Below are 13,195 nucleotides of genomic sequence, written 5' to 3' on the forward strand. Positions count from 1 at the left end.
TGTATGTGTGAGAGTTTGTGTGTGTGTGTGTGCCGCATCCCGCAGGATCCTCCTTCAACGACTACAAAACTGGGACAAAGCCTAAGGAGTTAAAAAGAGAAAAGACACAAGCAAGAAGAAAAGGACAGAGAGGGAAAGTGAGATGTGGTCAGGGTGAAGAGGTCAGGATGGACGGAGAGACAGAGACAGGCACGAGGGAAAAGGCTAAACTGTGTGTGTGTGTGTGGGGGGGATAAAGGTAGGGAGAAGAAAGACATAAGGGAGAGGGGGAACTGTGAAGGGACGCAGTGAAAAATTCACTTTCTCTGAAGATGCCTCAATCTTGAGGAAAGGCAAATCTACAATGGAGCTTCTATTCTCAACCCCTCTGGAGAGGAGATGGCACACAGACATTTCAGAATAATGCAACATGTTGAAATATTTCCGCAACTATTTGAGACATTAAATAGCGTTCACATGCGCTGGGAAATGGCCTAGTTTGGGTTTCAAAAGCCAAGCACTTAATTCAACAGAAAGTAAACATATAGGGAGTTGCAACCCACCACAGACAGAGCTTTTCTGTTGTTTTTTATAAGGTCTGACAGCATTCAAGGTGAATAGTTGATTCCATGAAGCACACAAACAGCATGATGTAAAACTTACTACCCAGAGCAGCTACTCCAAAGTGAATACTTCACAGTACAGGCAGCCTCTTCACAGTTTGGTCCTGAGTTGGATCAGGTCTTAATTATACTCAGACATCTTGACATGGCAGTAAAATAGAGTATTGTCTATTATCAGCTCTAATCAATATGGAAGTATATATTTGAGGTAATCAGTCATTATTATTTAGGAATTCAATAACACGTTATTAGGAATATTATTTCCTTTCCACCGCCTTGGCTACAGGGTGTTTTACTGTTGCTGCAGGAGGGGTGAGTATGGGACTTTGAATTATTTCTAACTGATGAGTCGGGTTCACAAACTGTTGCCTGTGTCAGGTTGAATTTAAAACTTTATTGTTATTGTAATGAACAGCGAGCTTAGAGCTTAAGAACGCTCTGCCCCAGCGAATTCTCATTGGATTCCACTCACTCCTTCCAGCAGAGAATTAGGCTAGGACATTAACCAACTGTAAAAGTAACACTAGAAATTACTAAATGTGAGATTTTTTGTACAGATTAAACTAAGAAGAAGTGAACTTTAAAGGTGCTAATACATGTAGAAATACAGAGCCAGGCTCCAACCACCTCCTGACTGCAGCTCAGTATTTACCGACATGAGAGCGGTACAGAATCAGTCTCTTTTAACTCTCAGCAAGAACATGAATAAGTGCATTAACCAAAATGTCAAACTAGTCCTTTAAATCCACGTTCACACATACATTCATCAGCCACAATCTTAAAACAGGTCGCTGATTTAACCGTCGTTTCCACAGCAACAGTATTGCCTTTTTTTTTTATTGGGGCCCTGGCAGCTTGTTAAGTTCCATCACAGAGAAAGTGGGAAACCGTTGTCATCACTTTAGATTAATTATGATACTGACCTTTGTACGTTTCTACACACTGGTGAATTATCTGCACAGATTCCAAGTCGATAACTGCACTTGAAGAAAACCGGCCAGTCCTAATAGATGTAATCTGTTCAGAGACACGTGTGTGGCCCCCCTCTGGTCAGCACTCACCACCGCTGGAGACTTGTTTTCACAAAGCAGTCCATTTCTAGTGGGCTTGCATTTTTTTCTCCGGCTACTAAAACTGGATAAACAAAAGGGTTCATTTAAGATGCAGTGATAAAATCTGAAAAGAAAAACACAAGCCTGCTTGAACAAAGACAAGCCACAGACTGCTAAACACACCAGAAACAATAAACTGTTAAAGTGGAAACAAAACACTGCCCTGATGTTCAGTCTGTGACACTTTATATATTTGTTGTTATAATGAAAAGTGTGATAATTTGTCTTACATGAACTTCCCTTCACCCTCTCACATGTACTCCTGCATCAGCCTGTGTTTTCATGTTACCCATAATGCCGTTTGACAGCCGGCAGAGAAGAGGCCTGAACATGACCGCAGTCAGCTGTGGGTTTTTGTGGAGACTGTGATGATAAAAGTAGAGAAGGAGCAAGACAGAGAGAAAAATAATACAAAAAATGCAAAATGCATGAATCAACTTGCAGAAACCTGAGCATACAGCTTTGTTTGAAAATGCCACATGACAGGTGCCGGTATAAAACTTTCTCTTTTTTTCCAACGCATTACTTTAAGGGATATAAACTTGTTATGGACCCTTTTTCATTTCAGGAAAGGAGCCAAAGCTTTTCAAATATTAATGCATGAGTGTTCGCTGTTGTCTCGGAACAAGCAGCTGTCTCAATAATATTTTAAAGCTACAATATGCACGTTGTGAAAAACAAGCCACCCCTGGCATGAGACTCAAAAGCAAACGTTCTCTGCCGAAGATCCTGGTGGCTGTGGCTGAGTTTAGCTGCGTAAAATGTGCTTATTTATATTTTGTTTTACAGTTGAAGACATTAAAAATATGACAAATATTTTGTTTGCAAGAGGCCAGTGTATCTGCATGCACCACGTGCCAAAAAATGAAAAATGAGCTGAGCTTGAAGCCGCAGTGTGAGGGGAGTAATACTCAGGCCCACACTGGATGTGGGAGCAGCGCAGAGCGCTTTGCTTTATATTTAGGCGCCCATGATATCAGGTCAGAACGTCACAGGCGCGTCTCCTGCGGGTGGGGTCTGTATTTTCTCTGTGTACAGAGTCTGGTTCACAGCAAAATAGAGTGAAAATGATCGTCCACCACAGTTTCAATGTCTATTTGTTGAATATGTCACAAACATCAATATTTTAATCACTGCCTGTAGTCATTTCAAAGTAGAAGCACCATAACGTTTCTGTTCATTCAATCCATTTATTTGTTTCAACAAGGTTTTTATTGCTGTTGCACGACCGGAAGATGCATGGCTCCATTACGTAGAGTCCTGGCATGTAGTCGCATATATAGTCCTACTTTTATTTGAGGAAATACAGTAGTCATACCAGAAACCTCAAATAGCAGCTCTGCATCCAACAGACGCCCGCAAGACGCAACAGATCAGCAACGCAGCCATCATGTGCTGCATACACACACATGCAGTGTGGTGCAGGAGTAAGAGGAGTTGTGTTAGAGCAGAAGCAGGTTCATGTACTTATGGACAGTCTGGACTTCCCACCCTTACTCAAAAACCTGAGAAGGGAAACATCTGTGCACTGCAGCCGGGCTGTTCAATGAGTCTGGGTCATCGCACCTCTCCACGTGAAGACATGTTAAACTTAAATAAAATACTTAAATACTGTAGCTTTAATTTCTTATTCAGCACATTTTATTAAAAAGCACTGTTTGACACCCAGCCAGGCCAATAACAGTCTCATCGCCATAAATACTCTCCACAGCCGACTTTCACACATCGATGCTCATAGTTTTCTTCTCCAAATACACATTATGTGCTTATTTAATAGTATTAAGAAATAGATGGATGGTCTGGTAAATTTTGTTATCAGTACACTTAGTACTGGTCTGTTTTTTTCAAATGTATTTTATTTTTTTAAATATACATACATTAGCAGTGTATATTAAACAGAGCAGCTGCAGTTAACAATTTGATTTCATAAGATCTACAGATCTGACATTCATAGAAGAGCATTTGTAAAAAAAACAATTCCCTTAAGAATTTCACTGTTACTGTTTAGAATGCTCCAATGTTGATGGTTACTGACATATGACAGTGAACAAGCTGTAACTTCAACATGCATGATTTTGTAGCTTGAATATCATCCTTGTATAAAACACAAAGATCCACAAGACTGACAGATTTGCAGCAATGATCTACTCCTGTCATTCACCTCCTCTCAGGCATGTTTCTGTGACACTCAGACTTTGCTATTTTTAATATTTTCTTATATATTTATTTTTCTGAAGTAAATGAAGCTGTCATCTGTGAGAAGTGGATATCTCCTGCATTTACTTCACTTTTCAAAACGAATAGTAAATGCATGCTGCAGGGAGAGCGATGGCCAACTGCAGCGCTGCTGCCTCTGATCTCATTACCACTGTCCCAGCATGTGATAACTTAATGACCACACGCCATCCAAGACACATGAAAACACTGCTTTTAACCACAGAAGACTTATTGAAACCAGCGTGGCACAGGACGGTACAATAGAGACAACTCCCATAGCAATTATCCTCTGCCTCCCTGTCCTGGGTCGACTTGTTTTTGTCCTTCTCCCTCTAATGTCGCTCCACGTCTGCCCTTATTTCACTGCTCTTCATCACTGCCCAACGCTGGCACTCGCCCTGGGTCTTCTGACTTTGTTTCTCTGTTGTGGTCGTGCACTCTGCCGTGGCACAGGGACAATAACAAAAGCTCAGCTCCTTGTGCTGGCTGCAGATTTGAATACTGGTCAAAGTCTTAATTAATCAAGACAAGAAAAAGCCCGACCATGATGTCAGTGGTCGATTTTTTCAGTTTTCTGTGACTCAGTCTTTTCAACCTATGGGAACATTCAAGCAAGAACAAGTTCTAAATTTCCTCCTGAGTAAGCGTGATCGAGGGCCCCACATATTCACTCATGATGGTTTTGCACCTGCAGCTGGAGGACATCAGTCTCCCTTTAGACAAAGTGTTTGTGTCTGATGTAAAACAACCAGCTTCATCACACAACAGCTCCAGGTCCACTGAGTGTGCTACTTTAAAGAAGTCAGACTTACTGATAATGTATTTCTTCCAATCCGGCCCTGTTACCACACACACCTAGCCATGAAATTACCCTGTCACTCAACATGATCGGCCCACTCCCTCCACGCACCACTGACTACACATCCTACCACTGTGTCACTGATAATGACTGACGTCCTGAAAGTATCGGAGGAATAAAGGGAAAGCCTCTGTAAAAGGAAAGCTGTACAGGTGACTGCAGATCCTCTTAATGTACGATTAGCCAAAAAATAAGACCTATATAAGACCACATTATACTGTGTCTGAGAAATTATGATGCTCCTGATGACTGCACTGGAACAACACCTTATTGTGCACGTGAGGAATTTATTTAAACAATTTAATTTAGTTCAAATTCACAAACTTTTTTAAGCAATTCAAAACTGATCAAATCATCACAAAGTGTTTAATCACGCCATATAACCACTAAAATCAAATGTTCAAGGCTGCCGCTTAAAGTGGGCCTTGGGTGCCATGAAAGAAAATATTCCACATCGAAAGTTGTCACAGCAGCACAGTGATTTGAAAAGATTGGTTTTCTGACTTGCCACCACTACTAAAGATGAAAAGGCAACACAATATCCTTTCATCCATGCTTAACTCTTCTCTGTCTTTATTTATGATGCATTAACAAAGCGACAATACGGAGACTGGTAAACAGGACAGTGCTACTTCGCAATGGCTGCTGGAAATGAAGGCTAACGTATCCAACGCCTCGGAGATGAGCCTGACCTCTGTCTACTCTGCAACTTTTCCTCCGAGTGGAAAGTGGCTTCATTTTCTCAGCAAAAGTGAGTCAATTAAATCATTTATTTACTCGCCTGTCTGGAGATTCACTCAATGCCACGCCGACCACAACCTACGACAGCCATGTTGTCATTTAGCAATGCTCGGCCCCATCTTTGGCTGACTGCTGTGTAACATTCCCCACATGATGGAACCATTCATTAAGTCAGTCTAACATGGGACTGTGTGCTCCCATTAGGTTGAATAATGTTGACTATGTAAACCTGCCACCATAGGAAAACACCATAGGAATAGTGGTTACATAATATTAACTCAACTTAACTGTCTGCACTCATATGTGCACTCTGGTACTTTGAAAAATAGAGACAGTAACATTGTGTGCAATAGGCTTGCATTTGCATTTGCTCCTATGATTCATGTTTAGCCTGGCCTGTCTGAGATTATCACCACAGCTTTATCATGAATTTACAATCGTGGTTTCTGTTCATGCATGTGCTTTGCAAAATGTTGATACCAAAGAGTTTTTTGACCCCAAATGGTATCTGTACTTTTGTTTATATCTATATCTTTTTTGTGTCATCTTTGATTTAAGTCCAAAACATCCCTTTTAACAGAGTAAATATTATGGGCTGGTGTGACTGTGTAGGCCATAGCTTGTTGTATGAATCATACAAGAAGCCACTCACTGCTCTTTGAACATTTACACTGATTCTACAACGTATGTCATTTCATTTTCTGGGCCCACATTTATCATTAAACTTTTGAACCTCTACTTCTTGTGCTTTTTATACTTGAGGTGCATAGATAATCTACTGTTCTCATTACATACATAAAAATGTTCCAAGTGGCCTACATGCATTAATGTTAATTTAATGTATGTACACTCTAATTACCCATGGCTCACTGCATAATGCTTAATCAAGTATTTGCTGTGGGAGTACTGTATGTAAAGTGTGAGAATGGCGTTTTTTTATAAGAATAAATTAATTTCTTTCCAACGGCAGGATGTAAATTAAAAGCAAAACAGCCTCAAGTGTAACAAGGTCACAAATTTAACATTTCGCTTTTTTCTTCTGCATCGTGCATTGTTTGCTCGACCTAATCTCCCTTTTCCATGCAATGAAAAAAATCGGGGTCTGTCTGGCACTTGGTTGCATGATGACAATATGACCAAATATGTAAGCTTTCATAATCTCCCATTTTAAATGCATTGTACATACTCTGTACATCTCTGCACAACACATTTGAGGAGAGGCGCAGTTAGAGCGCACATGTGTCTGTGTAGTGAGAAGAGAAGGAATGTGCACTAAGTGATAATATACACTGCTGCCAAGACAATGACATTAACACCCCAAGCTTACAAAGGACACTGTCAGTGTCTCTCTCTCTCTCTCTCTCTCTCTCTCTCTCTCTCTCTCTCACACCCACACACCCACAGTATATACATAGAAGAGTACGAGGCTGCGGGAAGGGGAGGGGGAGGGGGAGTAGGAGGAGGACATTATCTTGATGAAACAGTGGTTGATACAGAAGCCCGAGCAAACCTGAACACAGCTCTGCTTTCTTTTAATGGAGATTACACAGTCTGGGTCCAGCCTGAGCTCACCTTCTTCAACACTGCATACGGCTACATCACTCTGTGTGTGTGTGTGTGTGTGTGTGTGTGTGTGTGTGTGTGTGTGTGTGTGTGTGTGTGTGTGTGTGTGTGTGTCAGGGGACGTGTGCCTGATCTAATAAATGTGCCGCCATCTCCTCGCACATCAACCATCATTACCGCGCACCTTCCGACCCCACACCTGGTGTCCAATCCAATCTCCCAATGTGGCCGACCAATGAGAGCACACAGCAGTGAACCACGGGAGTCTGATGCTCTGACTCTACCTCGCCCTCGTCCTGACTTCACAGAGTCTACAAATCACATGGCTGATTCAGGGTTTTAGTAGCGGATATGTTACTCTTTCTATCTGCAGGATATCTAATGGTCCTTAGCAACTCTGACAAATATGGAAAGGTCATTCCTCCTCTTCTCACTTCTACTATATTAAGTCAGTGGAAGACTGGGTCTGACAGCTTGGTTTTCCTACTTTGCTTTGTAAAATTGGCCTTAAATTTACTCCCAGGTAGCGTTTCAAAGTCCACCCCGGTTTTAAATTCGGCATTCTTAAAACCTGCAGATGCCCTGAGTCAAGGGCTGAATAATTCGTAGACCTTGATCTTCCAATTTCTCTCTGCTGCACGACACAGCTCCTCTTCCTCATTTTTCTTCCTGTTTTCAGGCTGTGTCTTCTTTCTGTGGCATTGTACAAGTTGCGTTCAGATCATACATACCTCCTTGTCTACATATTTTCTTGCCCGGTTTCCTGGCACATTCCTTGGATATTCTTTTGACTGTAAAATGAATAGAAGACTAAAGAATAACATGGAGCCCCTGGACACGCAACATATACACACACCCACACACACACACACACACACAAACACGCACACGAGCTGCATGCACACACACTCGCACACACACAAAGCTGATTGGGAGAAAAAGACTTAGAAAAAGAGGGAAAGGGAGAAATAAAGACAGAGGGGAAAGAATGAATCACACCAGCTCAATCAGCGCAGCATTCAGCCTATCAGTCAGCCAGCCAGTCATTCAGCCAGTCAGCCAAATCAATCAGTGATGATCATGACAACGACTGTCTTGTTTAATGAACTGTAGCCATTGTGGCGGAGCACAATAGGCTATGATGAGCTAGGGGAGGTTAAGAGGGAGGGGCGGGTATGGCGATGGGGAGAAGGAGGAGAAGGAGCGACAGGGAGGTGGAGACGGAGAGAGGGTTAGAGAGGATGGAGGGAAGGAGACTGATGGAATTGGACTGTATGGATGGCCGCCCCACACACGCACGCTCTCTCACACACATATGACAACCATTCTGTCACTCACAAAACCACTCTGACACACTCATGTACTTAAAGCAGTGTCATGCACATTAAACATGCACAAGGTCATGCTTCCCTTCAACTGACAGACAGACAGACAGGGACTGAGACAGGAATGCACACTCACATACTTAAAACACATCCCGACAACTCTTCTGTCAACCAGAAGGTTGTGGGTTCAAATCCTTCCACCCTTGCGCCCCAGTGTTTCCCCAACCATCCTACCCTGGGTCCCGCAGGCTAACTCACCATCCTCAGTGGGGACGTAGATGTTAAGATAGAGGCAGTCTTCGCTCTGGTCCTGGACGTACGTGGACACGATGTCAATGCTGTTGGTAAACCACACAGGCAGCATCACATCTGGCAGACGGCCCTCCACGATGCTCTGAGGGCACACCGGGGCAAAGTGTGTGGCGTTGCGCACCTCAGGCCACGTTGCCGGCGGCTCGGGTGGCTGAAAGCGGTGCTCGCCAGTGGGCGGGGCAGCATATGGGACGCCCAGGAACTGCACGACTGGACCCAGGATCTCATTGTTGAGCTCTTTCTTGACACCACGCAGCCTGCCGTAGACAGTGGTGACCACGGGGTCGTTCTCATCGAGTTTCTGAGCTGACACGGCAGCTGGGGATGCCTGCAGCAGCAGCAGTCCCAGCCATATTAGAGAGGACGCCCACCGATTGGCCCTCAAGGAAACTTCAAGTCCTACGTATCCCATCATCCTTGTCCCGTCCTCGGCAGACTGAAATAGTCGACACCCAGTCCTCGAATGGTGCCTCCACCGGGTCATAGCTGCTACTCCTTGAACTCAACTTCCTTGCTGTGTCCTCTTTTGTACTTTCCGATTAAAAATTCCTTGTTTTCTTTTTTCTCACTTAAGCCATTTGATACAAACACACAATTACACTCCAATTCTCATATTCACACACAGGCATAAGTAGCTCCGGAACAGATAGGGGTGGTGGTTGCTAATGATCCTCTTTAAAATCCAGGCAGTGTAAATCATCCGGTGGAAATGTAGCAGCCATCAGTTTCCTCCAGCTTGGTGACGGGAAATCTGGGAACTATTCCTCGCAATAAGGAAAATATACTCCTCCAAAAGGTCCTGCCGACAACCTCTGCAATGAGGAAGTAAACTTGAATATCATATTTATGTGCCACTATCGCAGCAGGTAGACGAGCCAGTTAGTGATGAGGGTTCCCATCCCCCTGAGGCGAGGATCCTGCCACACGGAGCAGCGGAAGCAGGTGGTTGCAGTGCACCAGATGTAGCGTCTGGACTTGGATCAGCTCCGGCCAGTTCAAAGTCTGTCCCCTGTGACACAGAGAGAAAGTGGCAATCAGCAGTCGTACAAATAACGGGTCACATATGTATTTTCACTTTTGTTTTTCTTTCCTCTTGCAAAACATTTAATTCAACCATTTGCAGAATGGACACGTGTGATTTGTTTTACATCCATATGCGATGAAAGAGGAGCACAGCATCTCATTATAGCAAAACGGCAGTTGGTGAAGGTGTCAATCAGTAAACATGGTAACAGATGCTTACTGGTCATGATGGAGTTTGTCCTACAGTTTATGCCCTACCCTTCATATGGAGTGACCTTTTATGGGGGGGAACCATCGAATACAGATGCTTCCTGCCAGCAACACAGCGCAACGTCAAGGTTGAGGTCAAGGTTGAGGACAGACATGAAGTGGGTCTGTCTTTCATGTTTAACCACTTTCCCATTGAAGATACCATAGTTGCCAAGCACAAATATTGTACAAAGTTAAAAAGTTTGAAGATTTCACAACACATGGAAGCATCACTGACTGGCAGCAATGCATGGAGATATGAAGATGAAGTAGAGATTAGTATGGTAACAGCTACTACATTAACCAAACTTAATATGGCAAAAGAATATCTGAAATTGTAATATTTGCATGATGTATATTTGCTTTTGAATGCCTGGTTATTTTTTTCTCTCTTACACAACTACCGTTTAGACATGAATAGCAGTTTTATAATTTGCACCGTCCTTGTGGCTTTCCTCTTAAATGCTTACCAAAATGTGGTATGCTTCTAAAAGAAGTGTGTCCACATTTTCCAGTGCATTAGTTTGTCAGGATTTGCTTTTCCCTCCTAATAATGTGTGGCCCACACGAATAGAAGCCATTTATCACATGAATTCCCTGATCATACAGAAGCACATGCTAGCTCCTGTATCTCGACGCCTGCTAGGTTACTTGCTCTGGTGGGATCCATGAGTGTCAAATTTCTTTATTGTCGTTGCTGCTGGAAGATAACCAGGAAAAACAAAATCACAAAATATCTGCAAGACAGCTTTAAAAAAATGATGTCCCGCCATGTTCAAATATTTTTTTCCTGATTTAGGGCTCCAAACTAAGACAAACAAATAAGAATATCAAAAAGTATGTACAGGGAACAAAATGCACAATATATCATATTGCAAACTATAAGGAGCGAGGCTAGTGAAAATAAATATCTGCTGACACAGAGAAGTGACTGAACTCAATCCTAATTCATTTCTCACCTTAAAGAACCAGACAGGAGATATTTTAAGAGGAAAATCAGTGTGTGTGTGTGTGTGTGTGTGTGTGTGTGTGTGTGTGTGTGTGAGCTGTTTATGTAAGTGTGTGCATGGGTGTGCAATGTAGAACACAAGGGCTTGTCGTGCCCAGTATGAGTTTTTCTATGTTTTTTCCACACTGCTTAGGAGTCAGTGTTCCACATGGATGAGCTCACCTTCAGATTTCATACACTGAGGAAATCCTATTTACTGCAGCTGCACACACGAATTGCCGAGAGACATGGACACTCGGTTTCCTGCAATTTGCCAGCGAGGAGCGGCTGACCCGGGAGCCTCAGACAAACAACCAGGTAAAGTTTAGGATAACACTGCTGGTAGATAATGATGGTGAAATGATTATTTTAAAGATAAAAAAGACTCCTGCCAATCATCGTAGCCACCCTCTTTAACAGAAATGGGAAAATATGTCACAGCCACAGCAGTCTCCAATAGCTCAACACTCTGCATCTGTGGCAGCTCTATTGAGCTTTAGGCGTGCATGTGGGTTTGAGCATGTTAGCTGCACCCGCCTGCTGTGTGTCCTTGGGTCAGACTTGGATCAGACCCTGGTCTGCCTGACAAACTTACTCAACACATATAGTTGGGTTGATTTCATACCCAGCAAACAGGAGGCTGTGTCCATATTTGACACAGCGCTGAGTTGCAAAAATATTCCCAAATCACACATAATAACATAACTTTAATGTAATCAGTCAACAGAAGGTCTACAAAAGGTCTTATTTTTAAATCCTCTCCAGATGTCCTTAATACAACTCCTATTTTGATATACTCCTTATAGTCACTATAGATGACTTACATCAACCATCAACAACCAACCTGGTGCATTGCAATAATGTTTCATAACTTTAAATAAGCAGCCTGTAAAATTATAATAATTACAGTTAGTATACTGTGTGATATTATGTGTATTTTAAGATTAAATAATGAATTGTTATTGTAGGTGAATTGCACCAATGTCTGCAGCTGTCACCGTGGTACTAGCTCAAACAAATCTGTGAGGTATTATCCACCCCTTATTATCACTTGTTTGAGTTTAGAGGGGATTTAGAGTGAGAAACAGTTTCGATCGCTGTGGAACTGATAAAACCCAAGAGCTGGAAACCTGTTGTGTTGCTATTACAACAGGATGTCACCCATCTTCAATATTCGAGACAGGTTTTTAGAGGGTCAGTCAGTGTTATTTCTTTCTTTATTTATGCCCAAACTTGAATCACATTATTTCTTCAGAACAAAGGCTCTATAAGGACTTATTTCTGTTCATTCACCATAATCCAGATTGGAGAAGTTCCCCATATTCTCTGCTATGTTACCTTCAGTAATGTATGTACAGGGCTGTATGCTTTATTAGTATCAGTTCTCATCGGGCTACATGTTGGTCATAGTAACCATCTGCTTCTTCTGAATCCTCTGTGGGTCTCCGTGTGCATTGCAATAACATTGCGTTGTTAAATTGAAGTCTGCTGACCAGGTAAAGCTGCTTTCAGACACGCACTGCACTGCGCCGCTCCTCCGTATTTTCTCCAGAGGAGGTGCATGTGTGAATGCAATTGTCCGAGTGAGATTCTCCTCACGATGAGTGAGCATAGTGGGGGATCCCCGCTGGATTCACCACTAGCAAGTGGGGAGGTTGATAACGCTTCTAACGCGCAAATGCAAAAATGAAAATAACAAAAAGTAAACAAATATCTCCCAGTGTTGACGATACCAAAGAAGATGTGAAGAGAGTTTGTGGAGATAAGAGCTGACACCAGTGTGTGTGTGTGTGTGTGTGTGTGTGTGTGTGTGTGTGTGTGTGTGTGTGTGTGTGTGTGTGTGTGTGTGTGTGTGTGTGTGTGTGTGTGTGTGTGTGTTGTCAAGAAAATCACATGATCTCTGCAGTGGAGTTAATACGTCACTTCAGGTCTTTGCCTGCTGCACCCAGCTGCTCCACCTCTCGCCTGAATAATGCGGAGGATATGTTGCTGTTCCGAACGCGTCTGTGCAGAAAACCTCCTGCTGTGTTGTGCATGTTTGAAATGTAAACTCTGGTAGAACTCAGTAGCCAATTCTCCAGATTTTACCTGCAGGTCTGAAAATGGAAAAACAGAGTTGCGATTGCCCGTCTGATGTCAGGACTAACAAGTGTGAAGTTAAGACTTAAAAATAATTTAAGGTTGTAGGTGTGTGCTGTGCTTCT

At 42.8% G+C, this 13,195-nt stretch overlaps 1 protein-coding gene across 1 annotated transcript in view; it reads right to left on the reverse strand.

The window, feature by feature from the left end:
* Positions 1-9,727, reverse strand: part of LOC124854717 (neuroligin-1-like) — a 93,129-nt gene extending 83,402 nt beyond the window's left edge. The window contains exon 1 of the mRNA XM_047343004.1: positions 8,678-9,727. Within this exon, the coding sequence (XP_047198960.1) occupies positions 8,678-9,215 (538 nt within the window). The 5' untranslated portion in view covers positions 9,216-9,727. The remainder of the gene's footprint in view (positions 1-8,677) is intronic.
* Positions 9,728-13,195: the final 3,468 nt, after the last annotated feature.

The sequence above is a fragment of the Hippoglossus stenolepis genome, chromosome 14, assembly GCF_022539355.2.
Source record: "Hippoglossus stenolepis isolate QCI-W04-F060 chromosome 14, HSTE1.2, whole genome shotgun sequence".
NCBI lineage: Eukaryota > Metazoa > Chordata > Actinopteri > Pleuronectiformes > Pleuronectidae > Hippoglossus > Hippoglossus stenolepis.